General features: G+C 39.7%; 1 protein-coding gene across 1 annotated transcript in view; it reads left to right on the top strand.

Moving 5' to 3' along the window:
- Window positions 1–682: 682 nt before the first annotated feature.
- Window positions 683–20,453, top strand: part of RASEF (RAS and EF-hand domain containing) — a 32,366-nt gene continuing 12,595 nt past the window's right edge. The window contains exons 1-8 of the mRNA XM_050913405.1: window positions 683–1,044; window positions 12,938–13,084; window positions 13,886–13,976; window positions 16,755–16,850; window positions 17,961–18,038; window positions 18,497–18,612; window positions 19,417–19,485; window positions 20,348–20,432. Coding sequence (XP_050769362.1) covers window positions 683–1,044; window positions 12,938–13,084; window positions 13,886–13,976; window positions 16,755–16,850; window positions 17,961–18,038; window positions 18,497–18,612; window positions 19,417–19,485; window positions 20,348–20,432 — 1,044 coding nt within the window. The remainder of the gene's footprint in view (window positions 1,045–12,937; window positions 13,085–13,885; window positions 13,977–16,754; window positions 16,851–17,960; window positions 18,039–18,496; window positions 18,613–19,416; window positions 19,486–20,347; window positions 20,433–20,453) is intronic.

Raw genomic sequence — 20,453 nt, forward strand, 5'->3', positions numbered from 1 at the left:
AACGTACATTTCTAAATTACTGGTGATGGGATAGCAGCGAGCCCGTAGCCGGCAACGCATAACTCCAAGACTACTCATGGTCAGCAAGAATTTATCTAGTGAAACTTTGGGTCATCCTGGGTTCTTTGTCTTCCGTGAACATAAGGAGTATTTTTATCCTGCTGGAAAACTCAAATGAGATTTCACACCTTACGGTGACCGCATAGCATTGGGACTCACGCTGGATTGCTGCAGGGGGGTGGGACGTGTTTTTAACCCGTGGTGCTCCTAAATAGTTACCGGTGTTGTTAGCAACACAGTGGGCAGAGAGGTGCGCAAAGGGGACACCCTGCCCTTGCACCGCCGGCTGCGGGCGGCAGCCCGGGGGCAGAGGGGGCCGGCACCTGCCGGCCGCCGCGTCGGGACCCTCCTGCCTTCTCCCGGGGGCGCCGGCAGCCCCGCCCGGGTGCCGCGGGCCCCCTCGGCGCTGCCGGCCGCCGGCTACAGCCGAAAGCCGCCACCTGCGGCCCGCCCCCCGCCTCCCGGCCGCGCCCGGCCCCGCGGGGCGCCGGGGCGGAGCAGGGCCCGTCCCAGCCCGCCGAGCCGACGGCAAAGTTGTGCCGCCGGGTCGGGCCGTCGCCGCTCTCCTCGTCGCGTCCCGTCCCAGCTGCGGGCAGAGTATCCGCGCCCCCGGCCCCAGCCGATGGATCCCGAGGCGGCGGGGGACGAGCTCTCCCGCCTGCGCGCCCTCTTCCTGGCCTGCGACGCCAGCGGCTCGGGCCGCATCGAGCGGGAGGACTTCGCGGCGCTCTGCGCCGAGCTGCGGGTGCGGCCGGCCGAGGCCGAGGCCATCTTCCAGCGCCTCGACAGCGACCGCGACGGGGCTATCACCTTCCCGGAGTTCGCCCGCGGCTTCCGCGGCGCCACCCGGCGGCGGCCCGGCGGCGGCGAGCCGGAGGGCAAGGAGGAGGAGGCGGCGGCGCCGGCGTGGGCCGCCGCGGGGCTGGAGCAGCCCTGGAGGGACTTCGAGGTGCGGCTCGGGGACGAGGCGAGGTACATCCCCAGGTAAGGCCCGGGCCCGCCGGCGCCGCCGCCCGCACCCCCCGGACCCCAGGGCGGCGGCAGGAGGGGCGGCCGCCCCGCTGGGAGCGGGGCTGCGGCCACGGGGGTGCCGGGGCCGAGCCTGCCCGCGGGGAGCCTCGCGGCGGCAAACCGCCCCTGCCGCCCTCCGGAGGGGGAACGGCCCTCCTGGCAGCAGCTTGCGCCGGTGCTGATGCAATACCTTGCTGGGGAACGGCCGTACCGGAGTTCAGCCTGACCCCCCCGCCCGCTGTGCTTGCAGGGGTGTGGAGCCCTCCCCGCATCTGCTTGCCGGTTTTGAGGGCTTCCAGCTCTGCTTTTCTAGCGTGCAGCCGCTTCCTTGCTTCCTCTCCGCTGCTCTGCCAGGGACCCTCGTGGGAAAACCAGGCCGGTGAGACGCACGGGATGCGAGGTGCTGCCAGCTCCGCAAATGAAACTTTCTCCCCCCCGCTATCCCCCGACCAGCCCCCGGCATCTTTCTTGCACCCCTGCTTTCCTTTTCCTGGTAAAGGCGGGCCGACACCACCTTTGCCTCCAGGTTAACGGTGTTCGTAAGTATGGCTCTCGGGCTGAGGAGCTCACTCAAGTCCGTGAGAGCCTTTGCCCTCGATGTCAGTGAAATGAAGACAACTGATGGTAGCTTGGTTTGGGATTAAAGCCGATTACCACGGGTCTGTCAGTACCGAGCTGGTTCCAGTTTACAGAGGCACATTTTGGTGGTTTGCAGTAATCTGTCTGAAACCTGAGGTGCTCAAGATTAATATGAAAATGTTGGCCATAAAAAGTACAGAGTGATTCTGCTTCATTTAAAAATTGTAGTTTAAGCTGGAAGACAAGCAATCTGAGTTTAAGAGCTTGGCAGCTAGTTAAGAGGTAGTTAAAAAAAAATACGTACATGAATATATCCAGAGAGACTGTGTCAAGTTGCAGTGGGTCCTGGCTGTGAGGTACACCAAAGCTAATAAAAAGCATGTTAGCTTCTGCGTAACTTTTGTAACAATCGAGTGGAATAAACAGTTTATTGTTTTACAGGAGCATGTATCAAATCGTTGGCAAATTTTTATCATACCAGTCTCCATATAGTGCGCCTTAAATTCTTATCTACCCCAATAATATGGTTCTAGCCACTTTTAAAAATGTGTTTCGATTGTGAGATGGAAAATTTCTTCAGAGAAATTTTCAGTTACGTGACCTGCTACTCATGTGCACAACTGGAGTCAATTGTTCTTTTCTTTTTGGACTGGAAGGGTAAATAACATTGGTTAGTCTTATTGGACTTCTCCATTTCAGATAGATCAGTAACTTCATACGGGTCTTTCTTACCTAGTTCATGATTCACCTTCCTTGCTACATACTTGCTTTCTACAGAAAGAGAACAAAAAAAAAAGCGGCTGTTTGAAAATTTGCAGAAGCAATTCATAACTTAACCTAAAGCCAGACAGAAACTCAATAGGAGATGGAAAAAATCTGACTGAAGAACAGTGGTGGCTTGTGAAAGCATCTATCTCCTTTTGGTAATAAGCCTATCACAGTATCTTGGTTACTATGTTTGCAGCAGCAGTTTGAATATAGTCCAGTTGTTTGTCTAAGAGGATAGTATGAGGGAAGGGAAATAGCTTTCGTTGGCTTCACTGTACACACATGTCCTTTAGTTTTGTTAAATTCATCATGACACAATTGATGTCATTTGTGTTATGATTCTTATACATCGCAATTGCAAACAGAACTAAATTTTGATAGTTAAATACATGTGTATCAGGTGGGCAATAATTTGATATAAGTGCTTCCTATTCACGTTCAGCTTTATAAATAGCTTTGAACATCCTTCGTAGTTGGCTGTATTTATTAGGTGTGTGCCAACGTCAGCTGAAGAACAGTGTGCCCTTTGTTTTCTTGTTCTTTCTCTTTCCTGTCCTGAAGTGCAAGAAGCAGATCTGTGTTACAGCTCAACTTTTTTCCATTTGTGGCCCACATCTTTTTTTTGTTGAAATGTATGTGTAATTTTTTTTTCATGTGAGTAGTCCCACTAAAATGATTAGGACTGCTTGTGTAAGTAATGAGTGTATTGAAATTGTTTGAGGAGTCTGGCCATCGGAGAGATTTTAAGCAACAGAATATAACAAAACCGTGTAAAGTACAAGCTGGTACTTCGAAGAAGTTATTTTAATTTTTTTTTAGTTGTTTATCAGTTCAGTTTTTTTTAGGGAAAGGCAGTACTTTGAAGAACAGACCTATCTTCAATACTATAAAACAGTTGGTGTCCTCACGTTGTGGTTTATTACCCTTCATATGTTTGCTGTAACATTGGTGTTGAAAACCATGAGAGAAGTAATTACAAAGAAGTAACTCCTCAAACCCAGATGAGTGGAGTTAGTTTTCCATATTTTTTATCTCGATCATGTGTGTTTTTTGTCTCGATTATTTTGGAGTTCAGTCCCTCAAAATGCTGTGCCTTCTGGCCTCAGTCTAGCAGAACTCTGGCACATGTGCTTTGATGCTGTTGTGGTTTATATAGGGAGAAACAAGGCCTAGCAGATGGAAGTAGTGAGATAAAACCAGGGCTGAAGTCAGGAGAAAATTACGCAATAAACACCTGTGGTCTCTGTCATTCCTGAGCTTGATTGAGTGCCCATGGAAATCAAGCGGAAATTTTTCACTGATATCAATACACATGGTTCAGCCTCTGTTTCTGCGACTGAGCTTTTAAAAGCCCTAAGGAAACCTCCATAAAGAGGTGTGAAACCCAGTAACAGATCAATATCCTGACCCAGTCCTCAGTGTAGTAGCAGACATTATATGCAACATTGTTGACTGCCAGGTACTGCCTCATTCCAGGCAGTAAAACAAGCATATACTACAATACATGTATTTTGAATTTAGTTAATTTTAAAAAAGATAGTTTTATTATAGGGTGGATCCTGCCTCTCTGCAGTTTGGTGTATCAGTTGCACAGTTCTGTTAGCTTATACTTTAAAACACCGAAGTCGGTACGTACTGGAGCTCTGGTTGTATCGGTTGCAGTTAAACAGGAAAAGTAATATCAAAGAGTTTCTTTTCAGCCTTGCTCCTTCCCTCCCTGTCTAAACAGATTTTTGGGACTAAATTCAGTTAGATTTCTTGGTAAGGTGGTCACTGTTAGTCAAAGTGTTGTTTTCCGTAGTCTTTACACATGCTTAGTGGGCAATTGTGCCTCTAGCACAAAAAAAGTGGGAAGTCTTTCCAGGCCGGTGACCTAATATAATGTGTGAAGTCAGATTTTAGTGGAATTGTGTAGAGGATTGGGGGTTTCTTTTGGCATTTATTTCATTTAAAACGCAGCTACCCTTCTGTGTTGTTGTATTCAATCTGGTATAATGAGTAATTAAACACAAAAGATTGCAATGCCGTTAGTTTATATGTAGTGAATTGCCAACTGGAGTATACCTGTGTGAGCCAAAGGAGATCTGTTTTATAGAGAACTCAGGCATGTTCGTTAGTTTGTTCCTCTAAGAAGTATTTGCAATGGTATAGGAGCAGACAAAAAAAGTTAAGAAACTTACCTATTTGGTGCTCCAGGCAGTGAGTGCTCCAGTGTACTGCCTGCACTGGAAGGGTTTAGCCTTTGGCCGTGTTACTGAGTGTTGCGTTCTTTTTTAATATGTGGCCAACCTCAAATCAGTTTGGATTTCAGTGGTAAGATTGAAAGGTTCCGTCCACGCTCCTAGGCATGTGGAAAAGTCTCCCCATGGCAATGCTTTTCCATTCCTCAGCTTGAACAAAGAATGATCCAGCATCCACTGACACTTCAGGAGAAACCTGTGCTTGTGAATGCTACAACAGTTATTTGTGTCTGTAAGTTACAGGCAAAAAAACTTCCCAGAAAACAGATTTTGAAATTTTAATGTCACAGACCTTCAGTCAGAAAGAACAAAGACTTGGGACTCTGTGTGCTGTTGCGTTCTTGTGTATTGTGGGATCACTCTGGGATAAACTGAATCCCTTTAAGCCCTACCAGGCAATTTTTGTGTGATATTTGGCAGATTGGATAATCTGATTGGAAAATGCACTAAATTAATTTAAACATGAATGGGTGGATGAATCTGGAGAAGAAAGTTTGTATCCCTATTTTGAGTTAAATTCTTCTGCTTCTGGGAGTCCCCATACTTCATTGCTTTGCTTTTTAGTCTTGGGCTCTGTTTTATTTGTGTGCCTCGTACTTTGGGCCAAGCTGACTGTTCATCGGACTCTGATTTCAGTGCTGCCAGACTGTGAGATTTTATGCAATGTACAATTCCAAAGTCTCCTAATGTGATTATGATAACAGTTCGCCCCCAATCATGTCATCTGAAGCTGTATGGGAAATGTGAATCTGAGGGACATGATAAAACGAGAAGAGAGTGCTGTTTCTAACATGAGCTGCTTAAATTGTGAAGACAGATGATGCTCGTGGGATATACTGCTGTGCTACAGTGAAGGAGAGGGGCTCTGCTGCATAAAAAAACGTCCAAAACCTGTCATGCTCTTGCCGTCATGAGCCAGGATGGATTTTTGCCCAAGTCGATACAGAGCACAGCATCAACTCTTGTCAGCAATTTTGGTTTACTTCCAAGAGATGATGAGCCATGATATCGCACTGGAGAGATTTCCTTGGAAGTCAAAGTGTGTTCCCTGGAGAGAGGATAAAGGCAAATCCTGAGGAAAAACAAATGCTGGTTCCGCCTTTGTCACAATGCTGGAGAGGGGATCTCTGCTGTAAGAATGATGTCTTGTCTTTTAATATGTCTCATGACAGGGGTTTGACAAATGTGCTCTGCTAGAAGTGTGATGGATGCCTTTCTGTGAGCTAGAAGACTTTCTGAGCTACCTTAGGTTTTACTGCTCTTCTGTTTTTTGCTTTAAACAGAACAGCATCTGTGCCAAATAACTTAAGCACTGTAGCATTCGTTTTCCTGGTATTTTCATGTCACACGATCATTTATCATAACCATATCCTTTGGAGCGTTCTCCTTTTCCACCGACTTCAACTTTCCCTCCGTCCCACAGTCTTTTCCACTCGTGCTCCACTGGCTCCAAATCACACCTCTGTCTTTAGGAAGGGAACAGTATTTATTCCTTGGAAACATTAAAAATCCCTCCCCTGGGAATCAGCCCTTGGCCAGGCTCTCTCATCTGGGGGTTGCAGATTTGTTCGTCTTCTTTTAATGCAGCCTGTTTCCGAAGGGTCAGATACAGAAAAAGAAAAGGTGGTATTAAAAAACCCCATAGTGCTTCAGGTTGAGAAATACCTTGAATTTTACACTGTTTCGTGTAATCTGTTTTTACTCAAGGCACTTAATTTAGGAGAAAGGCACTCAGCTGTGACAAAAGTAGATCCTTTCCAATTTGAAATGGATTTGGTCAATCTTTTCTGGTGGCTGATATGATGGCATATCCAATGTGTCTGTTTTTCAGAAAAAGGTATTTCTCTGTCTCTTGGTGGCACACATAGGCTATTGGTCTCCAGTGTAAGGACAGTCATCAGATGCGTAATGCTTGATCTTTCTCTTGCTCCAACCACCCAGCTCAGACCTTCCTGGCTCAGGCCACCTTAAACTTCATCCCTTCATGCCCATACCAGAACAGAGCTGCTACAAGCAATGAGAATAATTTTACAAGCTCACCTACACTGGGAAGAGACCATTAGAATAGTGTTCTAAAACTTAGGAACGGGAGGGTATTATCAGCATGAAAACAAGTTTAAGTGTAGTGGTGATTATCTTTGCTTTTACCTGCACCTACAAAAATAGCAACTATATTTTTCCAGTGCTTGAAAGATGTCTGGGTCAAGAATACAAAAAGAAAGTGTTTGGGGACCTTAAGTCTGCAGGTAAGAACATGGATAAGAAAGAAAATAGAAGTGAAGACACAGGTCAGTAATTGACAAGGGATGTTGTTGAGAGAGATGTGGATGTACACAGAACGACCTACAAAGATAGTCCTGCTGGGGAACACTTTGATCTAGTTTTCTTACCTCTCAATACAACCCTCACCCAGCTAACCCTGACAGCCCACGTGCAGCTCTTGCCCAAGTGAGCTTTTACCTTGTTTTGCTGCTTTGTGCTCCCCAGAGTGCCCTGCACAGGGAGGCCCTGAAATTGTGCTGGTCACCTTGTCAGTCTCAACCTTTCTAAAGCAGACCCAGGTAAACATACAGAAAATAGCAATGGAGGAAACACTGAATCTTTACCATGTGGATGAGGGAAGGTAGTATTACAACACCACTGGCACATCTTTGATTTCCGACAGTTTTCCACTAGCTTATTGCACTTTGTACATCTTTGGTGGAAAACTATACTGAAAATACTACCCTTGGGGTCAGACTAAGGGGCCCATGTAACATAGCATCCTCTCTCTGGCAACTACATAGGGAACACATGTAAGATACTGAGGAACTGTAGAGTTAATCTTCTTATAGAATCATAGAATAGTTTGGGTTGGAAGGGACCTCTAAAGATCATCTAGTCCAACCCCCCTGCAATGAGCAGGGACATCTTCAACTAGATCAAGTTTCTCAGAGCCCCATCCAACCTGACCTTGAATGTTTCCAAGGATGGGGCATCTACCATCTCTCTGGGCAACCTGTTTTACCGCCCTCACTGTAAAATTATCATTCTGCTGTGATAAATTCCATCGGCTCCCTCTGAGCTGCATTCAGAGTGTGGGTCATAAGGCAGATGGTCACTGTACATTCAGCAAACCAAAATAATACTATAAATTGGTATGAATTAGCACAGCTCTGTGGGTTAAATGAAATTATACCACTTAATATAATCTAAATATCTGATATCTCTAATCCCAGTGTTGCTTTTATTCTTTTTTTTTTTTCACCTGTATTCTCCTGGTGTTCTACCATGGTATTTTAAATCTATCACGTTACAAATTGTGTTACCATCAGGGCAGTTTTATTTTCTTTCTGTATTTCTCTCAGGAACTCTCTGAAACCATGTGAATGCAGTAACTTTGCTTGAGTTAACTCTTACGTGAAATTGTGCAAATATTGACTAATTACACTTACTAATTACTAATTTTACAGACAGCTTACATTATAAAACCTTTGAGATGAGGTAAGGTAAAGCCAGAGCAGTACTTGGCCAGAATACTATACTGTTTTGGGTACTAGTGTTTTGTGTCTGTACTTTGTAGAAGCAACAGAAAGGCATGCATGGTAGATAGTGTAACCATAGTGCCAGATGGTCCAAAGGGACGGTTTCTTTCAAGTCGTATATCAAAAAATGCTCTTTCTATGCATTAGTATTTGTGAATGTCTACAGTTGTGTTAGTGTGGAACATAAAAGGGTGCAGCTAAATCCATTTAAAAGTGATTTCAGGATTCCAAGGAAGACCAGTTTTAAAGGGCAAACCTGAGCATTTCTGGTGAACTTTGCTGAAACTGAAGTAAGAGCATTCTAGTTGCCTTTTTGTCCAGCAAAAGGATAGATTATTCAGAGTCCAGGAGTCAGCTTGGTGAAATCCATTTGTGAAATCTTCCTTGATAAATAATTTTGAATAACTAATGAATGTGCATAAAGAAATAGCATGTATTCAAGGGGAACTGCACTAATCTGTCCTGCTGCACTAGTGTCACTGATATTTACCAAAGCATGTGAAAACAGAGGAGTGAATGAAAATATGGAAAAAGACAATTCAGAACAATTCCTCTCATAATCATCAAATACTTACTGCATGTTGATATAGAGTGTATATAGCTGCATCCTTCTAAAATCCTGTGTATCTATAAAATATTATCACAGTGTGCTTGCTGCTAATTCATCACGGATACTTGGAGTGATTAAATCAATAGCAGTCTTCCCAATTCATGAAAGTGTATTACTTCTTGCTGAAGGCATAAGTGATTAAGCAGAATCCCATCAATTTTGTTGCATGACTTTAATTTCTCCTCTTTTTTTGTTGCTGCAGTAGTTGTTGAGTCATGTTTTTAATTAAGACTTCCCATAAGGTTGCCATAGAATCACTCAGGTAAGTGTCGCTGAGAATTTCAGTGGCCAATTTGAATCTAAAAAAGTCTTCCAGGCCCTTTCCAGGGTCCTGCACAGTTGTGGTTGTATGGGTATTGTTTTACTTCTTAAGCCTGAGTACTGTTTCATAAAACTGAGTCACTATTTTGAATCCATCTGGATGGTAACTGGTCACTGGGCTAAGGAGGAATAATAAATACAAAGAGGTTCTTGTATCACAGAGGGAGAATAAACTCTCACAATAACTACTTTGTGCTTCTGACTACTGCGTCTTAAAGCAGACTTAGCTGTATGGCAGAGGCTCAGCAGCACGGGGATACTGATTTCTATCTTCAGTTCTGGTATGTGTATTTGCATACACTTTGAAAAGAAGCTGCAAGAGGGAGTGGCTGTGGCATTCTTGTTAAAAGAACAAAAGTTGCAGAAATACATTATGATATTCCACTACAAATGTCTTCTGCTCCTGGCACAAAATACGGTAAGCAAAGGCCAGACTAATTGATTCTCTAGTCCCGTCAGCATAAGACACTACCTTCAGTTTTGCTACTCCATTAATAATCTGTATTGACGTAGGAGGCCTCTGGTATTGATGTTATGCATGTGCTATTTTTGAACACAGGATTTATAGTACAGTTTGAGGTACAGTGTAGGTTTATGGACGTATCTTCATTTGATTTAAAGGCAGCAGCTGATTAATCCTGCACAAGATGGGATGAGAAAGATAGAGTACCAATATAAACCTGTAATCTTGTGAAAAAAGTTATGTAGGTCCTTAAAGATCCAGCCCTAATTCGGTGACCTGTGATTTGGAGGAGAATCAGGAAAACTTCCTCAAGTAACAAGCAAGATCGTTACTTGCTCAAGTAACGAATATTTTATGTTAGCATCAAGTAACAAGTAATTTTCATACTGTTTGCTTTCTAGGAAACAAGGTTATTGGTAAGCATCTTGTTGGTGGAATTTAAAGGAAAAAAGAAAATTTCAGAACACAGATCTCATGTTTGTATTTCATATTTCTAAAAATCATATATGTTGACCTAGATTGTGCTGAATTTATCTGCCGTGGAAGATTGATAAGCTCTGTCCATCTCTCTGTGGCTAGTGCCATTTCTATTTTACATGCGACTCATTTAAAGAACTGTGTGTGTATTCACACTGTTTGAAGAAGTGACATTCTTCAGCAGCTAATTCTGGATATGCACAATGTCTGCTTCCATCTAAAATTTGAAGCTATTCTAGAATAGCTTATTGGCTGTTTTGGTGAGCAACTTGCAGCTCTGAAGGACAACTGCTGAAGTGCTAGGAATTTATGAAATGCAGCATACGTTACCAGCTCTCAGTCCAACTATCAAAAATAAATGGAATTTCAAACGGAGAGACTACGGAGAGGCTACATTTTGTGATGTTTGAAGTACAGCCAGGCTCCGGCTTCAAGCCTACCCAGCGTTAATGGAAGCGTGGTAGGAATTCTGTAAATGTTAACACCTTGAGACACTGACCTTATTGTTTGTCCAGCTGTGTGCACTTGGAAATCAGTGTCTAAATGCTACAAATCTACTGTACACTTGAAATTTAATTGAGATCTGATGAACCCAAACCTCAGACTTATTTTGTCATACACGCTGTCATCAGAACCGTTCCAAAACTCTGTTGTGCAGTAAGCCTTTTAGCGCAGAAATCTTACATTTGTCTGTATGTTGTAATAGTACAGAGTGAAAGGAGGGCGGATTTTAAGTCTACAATTTTATTTTTATTTTTTAGTTTTTCCTATTTTTAATATTTCTGCTGGTGCTGATAATGTCAGTGTTGTTTCAGCACAAAGTTATTGCTAAGGAAAATGTTTGTAATAGTTTTTTAAATGCGAATTATTAATTGAGTAAACATACATTTGAGGAGTTCTTTAATGATATATTATTTATACATAGTTTGTAGCATCTGATGATCAGCTGAATCTGCACATTATTGTCACTGTTTGTGAACCTTGACATTACTCTGTTTAAAATACATTTTGAAAAAGGAATTGTGTGCATACATTGGAAGATATTCAGAGCACTACATTAAGTTTAACTTAACTTCTGGAAATACTGAATACAGCTAAAGCATTAGCCTTTGTAAAGGAAACCCTTTGCAAGACAGAAACATGTATGTACACAGAAATGCCCCTGGCATCAGTAAATCTGTATTTCTTTGAGCTGCTGTTATATTTCTGTATATTGAAATGAATGTCAGCCTTTCAGGTGGAAACAGATTTTACGGTGTCCTGAAATACTTCAGTTATTTAAAATGGGAATCTGAGCTATAGTAACAATTATGGTACTGTTGTAATAAAATAAGTTATACCTTCAGTGGGGAAATCACATAGAAGAAGCAGAGTGCTGCAATGTTGATAATCAAAGCTGTGGAATTGCTTCAAGTGGGAAAAAATGCAGAAAATATACACTGATTGTGGATATCATGCATATGATGAAGGTATTAAATAGCACTACTGCCACAGAAGATAGGAAAACATCAGCTGTCTAATGAGGAGGATCATTAAATCAGAGTTTAAGCTTTCCTTTAACAACAAAAAGAGGTCATGTATTCATGATATGTTAGATATGATGTTAGACTAGAACTTGCAAAACATTATTTTTGTTCACATTTCTGCCACTGAGATGCTGTATTTCCTCATTACTGGCCTGCTTCCTCCACCTTTCTAGACCTGATCTTCCCTTTTACTTTTTTTTTCTGTTTAATTTTTAAGTTCTTGAATACCCGTTGATGTTCTGGCATATAGGCTATGTGGCAATCAGCTTCAATTTTCCTTGACCCTGCTAAATTCTGTTACAGAACTTTCTCTGGTATATTGCCTTATGGTAATCGAAATATTGGAACCTAGATGGCATGTAACACAAAGGGTTACATGGCGTTACTAGTGGTATGATCAGAAATCAGTGCTTTTTATGTAGTAATCTGTGTAATAATGTTTTGGTGCTTATGCTATTTTTTGGTTTTGTATCTTGTCAAGATTCTTTGCTTTGACAATTAAAACTGTATGCAATCTGTGTAAGTGAGTCCAGATCAAATGGAAGTCGGAATATACTGTTCCTGCATTGGGGCAGCTTTTAAGAAGCAGTATAAATTTCAGGAGGGCTTTTAATAACTAAAGCACTTCCAGAAACTTTTTTCTTTCTTCTGTATGAGATATATCTGTTATCTTTCACATGAGAGTCATATACAGAATTAACTTCTTATAACAATGAATTTTTTTGGGTATAAAACAGGGCTGGCATTATGAGGAGTGTAGTCGTCTGGACCAGAATAGTTTGTCTTAAACCAAAGAGCTGTGTTCTCACTTCCCCTACAGCTCCCCTCTGCCATGCGCTGATACAAGAGATGTAAATACTAGAAGTCTAACAGCTGAGGGAATATCAAACTTTTTTTTTCTTGAAGAAGATATGATCATCTCCCTCTCCCCCCTTTAAACATCCATTTTAAATTAGATGGTTGGCATTCATACCCATTTTCGTTTCTTATGCACTTTCTCCTAAAGTTGTAAACTTCATGGATTATGATTAACATTAGAGCTACCAACAAACTTGATATACATTATGGGTTACTCCAGTCGCATGGTCTTCAATACATCATGCATAGAAGTACAAAAAATTTACTTAAGCTGAAAAGTTTTTTCTAGAGTAACTATATTAAAATAGAGGAGCAGGAAGGGTAAACATCATTTAGAAGAGTTCAGACATATTGTGCTGAATGTTCAAAGTCTGTATCTAACTCACTAAATTTTAAAAACATGCAAAAAGAGGAATATCTTCGTTTGTAATACATTTTTCAAACCTATTATAGAACATTGTTCCAAGTAAGTGCGTTAAAAAGGTATCTCTCTCTTTCAGACAAGAGCAAGTCAGTGTTCTGTATCAGAACATACACATAGCGGAACCAAGATTAATCCAGCCGTATGAACATGTCATTAAGAACTTCATCCGAGAGATCAAACTTCAAAGCACAGAGATGGAAACTTTGGCCATCGCGGTAAAAAGGTATAGTGAGTTGTGTTTCTAGTTCCTAGTTCAGTTATGCAGTTACTTTTTTCTCTATCACACTTTGTTGGGTTAAACTACTGGGAATTAATGCCAAAATATGTCATGCAGAGTATTTCCATGAAATGAGTTCAAAGGTTAGTTTGTAGGCACACACATGTGCATCAGCACATATAGCAGCTTGCAGATGATTCCCTGTTCATATTTTGGATAAATCCTGGACCAAATTTTTGCAGGCTCTATTCTTATGTTTAACATCTTAAAACATTTTGACTCTTCCTTGGCTGTAACTTTGAGTTTTAGCAGACACACCCATTATACTTTCACTTTAGAAACCATATTTTTGCTTCTTCAGCTTCAAGGGGTGTATTTACTTATTGTAACTACTCAGCATTTGCAATCTCACATCATTACTGCCAAAACCAAACAGATTAGCTCAGGACAGAGATCTTGTATGTGTGGGTGATGCAAGTTGCTGTAGTTATCCTTTTGAAGTCTCTTCATAGGATAACCAGAGGGGCCTTTTATCTCTGTAACTTAATTTTCAGAACGCAGATGTGATGTATTTCATATTAATCATCAGCTGTCAGCTATTATTTAAAATCTAATTTGCCTGTATCTTCAAATTAATTTGTGATTTTTGTTCCCAACCATACCAGTTTCAAGGTCTGGGCAATGTTAAACTGTTTCCATGTCTGTCTGTCTAATTTGTTTTAGCTGAGGTAGGCAGATGTGTTTCACACAACGTTTCTGTCAAGCCAGAGGGCAATTCCTAAGAGAATGTTTACTTTTAAATTTTAGAGCTCAAGATAAAGCGGCAGTTCAGCTCAGCGAGCTGGAGGAAGAGATGGAACAACGGATACAGGCTGCAGAGCATAAAGTTAAAAAGGAAGTGAGTATTTTATATTTACAGAATTTCATAATTGCCAAACTCTCAGTGGTCTTAAGCAGGATTGATGGCCAAATGTGTTTTTGATCCTGATGGGCTGACTCAAAGCCACCAAAGGCAGGGCCTGGATGAAAAGAAGCTATCCATGAGATTGAAAATGTATTCTCTTAATGCTTTCCCAAAGAGGAATGGCTGCTCAGATGTAATAAACCAAGAAAAAAAAGTCTGTCTCTTTTGTGAGAATATGCTGGCCTAGAGGAATTTGTTTCTGAGACTAGTATTGGAAACAGATTGGAGAAATGACCTTTCACCATAAAAAAATGGAATCTAGTTCTCCTAGTAGATGAACTTATGTAGAAATTAATGCTTACATCACTCGTTCCTAATTTGTGTATCTGCCTGGAGCGGTGATCTTTCTTTCCCCCATTGTAATCCTGTAACTATATTTTGGAGAGTTATAGACATAGGAGAAGGTAATTGTGATGACAGTGTGTGACAGCCTGAACCTCCCAAAGTTGATGGGAAATTCTGTTTCAGTATGCTCAAGTTTTAGCCGTTGTTTCAACCGGCTTGCGGTCTTGATGGAAAAGTACAAGAATCCCCTTCCCCTTACCCGTTGAAAGAGGTATTAGAGCCACATGTGGCTGTGTAATTCTAAGCAGAAAGCAGTACAGTAAAGCCACCGTACCTGTGTTGTCTGCTTCATGTTGAACTGTTACTAAATTCACGTAAGATAAACCTAACTTTACAATGTGCATAAGAATAACAGTTTGTGAAAGTGTTCTAATGTGGACATAAGAAATGCATTAATTAAAACATATACTATGGGAATAATTATTGCTTTGTAGGACACACAATATACTGAACGTCTATATATTTGGTGAGTTCTTTCACTAAAGCATTTGCAGAACCAGAAGCAACAAAGTGCAGTCTGCCAACTTGCTGATTTTAAATAGTACACATTAATTGATCTGTGAAGGCAAATGGTATTCTGATAGATTTGCTTCAAACAGCATCTTTTTCTATACAAGAGGAAACACTCCTACCAAACCATAAAAGTCAGTTGTTTTCCTAGAAACAAAGTATAATGACAAAAATGTTAAAGATATCACCCCAGCAAAAAAAGCATATCATGGTATGTTTAACTAATGATAATGCAACTCTCAGTAGAGATAAACTTTCAATTTCCAGAGAGACCAAGCATTTATGTTCAGAAAACAAATACATTTGCTCTGGAAAATTTCTGTTCTGCAAAAAGTGGTAAATCACTGAAAAAAGCCCTGAAGACTCTTTTTCACTACTGTAAAAAGATCACTGGGATGTGTGTATTCGCTCACTCTGAGAACATCCACAGTTATGTACTAACATTATGTAAAAACACATCTGCTACATATTATCCACATCTAGTCTGTGTTTCTCATTCTAAAAAGTCCTCAGATTGTCACCGAGTTGCATGGATTGTGGTTTCACTGTTCACACCTAGCTATAGATATGAAAGATGGGCTGTAACTTGTTTCTCACAGTGCTCTTTTCATTTTCACTCCTAAACGTTCCCTTTAGCTCATAGCTCCACATACTCCACCTACTAAAACGCCCTGAGAGTAAATGTGAGATATTTACTTTGTGGGATTGTACTAAGCCATTAATCTTAATGCCTGTACTCAACGCTATTGTTTGTCAGAGTGATCTCATTCATGCCACCGTGACACCTGCCTCTGCATGATAGCATCTGCAGGTTGAGCCTATCCTATATTTTGTTTCTTCAAGGGAAGCAAATAGTTACCCAACAGTACTTAGGAGTCCTATATAGGTGCCAACAGTAAGAGAATCCAGCTTAAGCTGATTACTTTGATTATTGTTTTAACACACGGATTATCATTTAACACACGGATGTCAGCATCACCTACAGGAAAGCACTGAATTCTGAGCAAAGTCCATGTCTGTCTTTCAACCTGTCTCATGGGCACCACGTATCACTGCTGCATTCTGGTTTCTCGTGTTGTGAAACTGTGCACTGAAGTTCCTGGAGAGTGACTGGAGTGAGTTAAACACATACTCATCTATAGCACGTGGAACATACCATTCTTCTCATTGTGCTTGATGTAACTTCCTTTCAAAATCTCCGTTTTGATTAAAATAAAACTCAGAATAGTGTACTTCGTTTGATATTCAGACCAAGTACCACATGAAACTAAAGATGCTGTCATCAGTATACCTTTTACTGAAGATGGGCCTGTAACATTGCAGCACTTGCAAGTGAAAAAAATCTAAAAGAAAAACAGAAATAGATAAGTAACTGATGGTGCTACAGTAATGCTATTACTAGCGCATTGTATGCCGAGCCATAGAAGGCTGGTTTGAAAAAAAGGATATAATGCCCTGATTTGTGTGCGAGTCTGTATGTATACATCTACATATGCAATACACGCCTAAATTTACGTACAAATAAAATTTGAACACTTCTTTTTCAGTTTTGGTTTTTTTTTTTAGATATCAAGAATGTTAAGCACAGGAGACTATGACATGAATAACAAACACTGAATTGACCCATATCTTTGCTTCCACCTTACCATTTTATTTCTATGAATATTTTGTAAGTGGACTGCAATTACAGAATCAGAATCTGTGGATCTTAAGGAACGGGCGGGTTGACATAATGGAAAGACAAAATTACTCACATTAATCTAAGGGGAAAGCGCATGGTTTCCAAACTGATGAATGCATTTTTTAATAAACAATTGAAACCTGTCTCAACTTTTAATGAGATTAAAAATATTGCAGGAGAAGCGAAAAGCTGAAGAAGCACTAAATGAGCTGAAGCGCCAGTATGATTCTGAAGTTGGGGATCTTCAGGTGACAATAAAAAAACTTAGAAAGGTAAGTGAGTTGAAGTCATGGCAAGAGTTTTTAAAGTGTTTTAGGAGATGCTGACCTTATGAAGTGCCTTCCCCAAGATGGATAATCATAATTGTAGCTTTTTAGTTTAGTGTGTATTAGTAAATGGCAACTGCAAATAATTTTTTAGGTTGTGTTGTCATTCTGTGCTGTTGTATTCATTCTGTGTAATTTACTGAAATACTTAGGAAAGGGACCAACTGCTAGCCAAATTCTGTTGCTGAATAATCTTCTAAGTTCATCAAGTTGTTAACACTGCAGTTCCCTAGTCTTGTATTTAATACATTAGAAATAGTCTAATATATTGCCTCTAAGTATTTGTAATTTATAGATTTAGATGAAATTGGCAACCCAAATATAGTAATTTACAGTAATATAGTGCCTTCTAGCAGCTAGTGCATTTCTCTCAATGTTAATGGTAGAGTTGGATTTAAGTTGTACTTTTAAACTGAAATTACTAGTGGAACTAGTTATTACTAGTCTGAATCTGACTGCAACCTGATCTTGTCATTTGATACCTAAGCGTAAGGTAAACTGAAATCTCAGATACAAATATTGGTTTGGGTTATTTTGTAATTTGGGTTTAATTTTGACATTAATTTTTGCTATAAGTTTTACCAGAATTATAGCGACCAATGAAGATATATTTTTGTTTCTTCATATTGAGTTATGCTTAAAAGAGCATTGATAGAAATGGAAATTTCTCAGAAGAAACTTGAGCGCTTGTGATACAAATACTACACAGATAATGTAGTATATAATTTTTTTCTTTTACATTAGTGGGGATACACCTGTTTATATCTTCTCAATAGCTGGCTTCTGTGTCACTAGTTATGCACATTCAGCACCTACAGAGCAAAATGCTCATTAAACATTTTTTAAGTATCGATTTAAAAAATTGTATAGAAAACCAGTCATTTTTGGAGTAATGCTGCCTATTCACACAGTTGGGGAAAACTCTGGGTTTTAAAAACTTCAATAGCTGTAAAACATTTTAGGGGTTATTTAATATGATTTCCATTACTTTTTATGTACTTTGAATCAGAACAATCAATAACATAGATTAATTGTGCATTTTTTTTATCCTTCTAGCTTGAGGAGCAATCCAAAAACGTAAATCACAGGGAAGATGTGGTTGAACTGAAAAAAAGAATACATGATATGTTGCTGGTAAGAGATGATTATCATTAACATATTAATTTAGCTTCAGTTTTAGCCTCTGCAATACAGATTTTATTTTACTTTTTTTTTTTACATTTAGTACTGGTAAGCTATGAAATAAACTTTTAAAGTTGTTGATAAGTGTATGAGGTTCTGTAACTTGGAAAAAAACCTGTTCTGTATAAATGCATACACATTCTAGGTAAAATATTTAGAAATGGCTTGAGATGATATAGTCCCCTTTTTGCGTAACTGAAATGGAAGAATAAAAATTCAGTGGTTCTTGCTAATTTACTGACTTCTCTGTTGATTTAGAGTTCTTTCATTTTCTTTCCCCCTCTATGCTCAGATTTTCTAGTGTTTAATTTTTATTTAATTTTGATGGTTTTTATTTTACCATTATAATATTTCAACATTTTATGCAGGTGACTATGACAGCTAACATCTAATATCTTCCTTTTTTTAAGGAAAATCAGAAACTCAAGAAAGATCTTTTAGAAGCACAGACAAATATAGCTTTTCTACAGAGTGAATTAGATAGCTTGAAAAGCGAGTATGCAGATCAGACTTTGAACACTGAGAGGTAAGGTACTTCTACATGATAATATTTTCACCCCGGGAAAAAATCTGTTGCCTGATGTAGTTATTATGTATGCAGCTGGCAAATGTTATTTTCTAAATTTGCCATAAATGACAGGTACACATTTGACACCGTGCAAAGTACGCCATGACTACTGTTCACTTCTCTTGTCAGGTTTCTGAAAGAGCAAGTTCTGGATATGATGCGAAGTCTCATAATCTTGCAAGGAAGCCTGTTGATTTTACTGGGACTTTAGTTAAGAGTGAAAATTACAGCATCAGGCAATTTTTTCCTCCCGGACTTGCACTCAGATGAATAAGTGTATGAATATTAGGGAGAATACTTTTGGAACCCTCCCACATCAGTCTCAACCAGTTTTTTCTAAAGTGAATGAAAGCTGCTTCTAGATATTCATTTAAAGGAGCGTAAATGACTGTTTCATTATGTGGTTATCTTCAGATAACACAAATGATATTTCAAGGGGAAAGGAGGCAGTCCATGTGGTTACTTTGTAGATCTTTTATTTTTCATTCACAGTCTTTGTTGAGATACAATGGCAGAGATCAATGAAGTTACCAAGTGATTTTACTTTTCATAAAACTGCAGCTGCTTTTAACATATTTCAGCAGAAATGTAAACACAGAAAAAATGTATTCAGAAATATTTTGAAATGATATCTCTTCCCTGCTATATATTTATCACCTCTTATAAATGTTGACTGTTGAGTTTTGTCCTGTGCCAAAAGCAATATTACAAAAATAAAAAACGATATCCTTTAAAGTATAATTTCTTGGATTTTTTTTTCAGAGACCTAGAAATCATCCGAGAGTATACTGAAGACAGAGATAATCTGGAAAGACAAATTGAAATACTTCAGTAAGTTCTTAGTAATTCAGGTTTTTATTAACAAACTTTGTCCCAACGTATTTGAGGGTAAATGTTTTTGTATGCAAAAGACTGGGATGCGATTTGGGAAAAAATACCAAGTAAAAATACTGAAATGGCCTCAATTCTCATAGAAGGTACTGTGCTACTAAGTGTACTGTTTTACTGAGCCACTAACTCTTCATTATTTCTTTTTTTCCCTTAGCCTCACTGACTTTCATTTCTTTATGATAAGCTGAACGAGATTTGAGTCTATCCATGCTGTTATAAAAATTATTACTTGTTTTATTGACTTTGCTTCTCCAGTAACTCCCTGTCTTATTGTTATTTGGAAAGTACTAAGTGTGTGCAGTATTATACAAGGGGCGCACAGATTTTTGCTTTCAAGGAGGGTCACAATGAATAGTTTTTTTATATCTTTAGTTAATTTCTTTATCCTAAACATATTCTTTCTTTCAAGCAGCTGAATCACATCTGTCCTTAGTCATCTCAGCAATACTTAAAGGATAGTCACTTTATATTTCAGAAATGGCTGTACCAGTTTACTACCTTGTAGCTGGTTTTTTGTGGCCATTCCTACAGTGTCTTTTTTCCCCTCAGCTGACCACAGACTATGCTACAGAAGTGAAACAGATTTTCCTAGGCTACTACTGGAGGCTAAACTTCACAGTGCTTTTTTCACGTACAATCATTTGTTTGAGTATACAACAACACATTTGTGGTTCCACATTACTCTTTAGTGTTTATCTAAAGAAAAACAAAAGGTTTTTTTGATATCACTTTCTTTTTGATAAGTTACATAATTTTTAATGTTTTCTTTACTCCTGCAAGTTAAACTATGTTTCCTTGTTAGATCAGCTAATAGAAAGCTACATGACAGCAATGATGGTTTAAGAAGTGCACTTGAAAACAGTTTCAGCAAGTACAACAGATCATTGGTATGTGTTTATAATTTTGTT

Source organism: Gymnogyps californianus, chromosome Z (assembly GCF_018139145.2).
Source record: "Gymnogyps californianus isolate 813 chromosome Z, ASM1813914v2, whole genome shotgun sequence".
Taxonomy (NCBI): domain Eukaryota; kingdom Metazoa; phylum Chordata; class Aves; order Accipitriformes; family Cathartidae; genus Gymnogyps; species Gymnogyps californianus.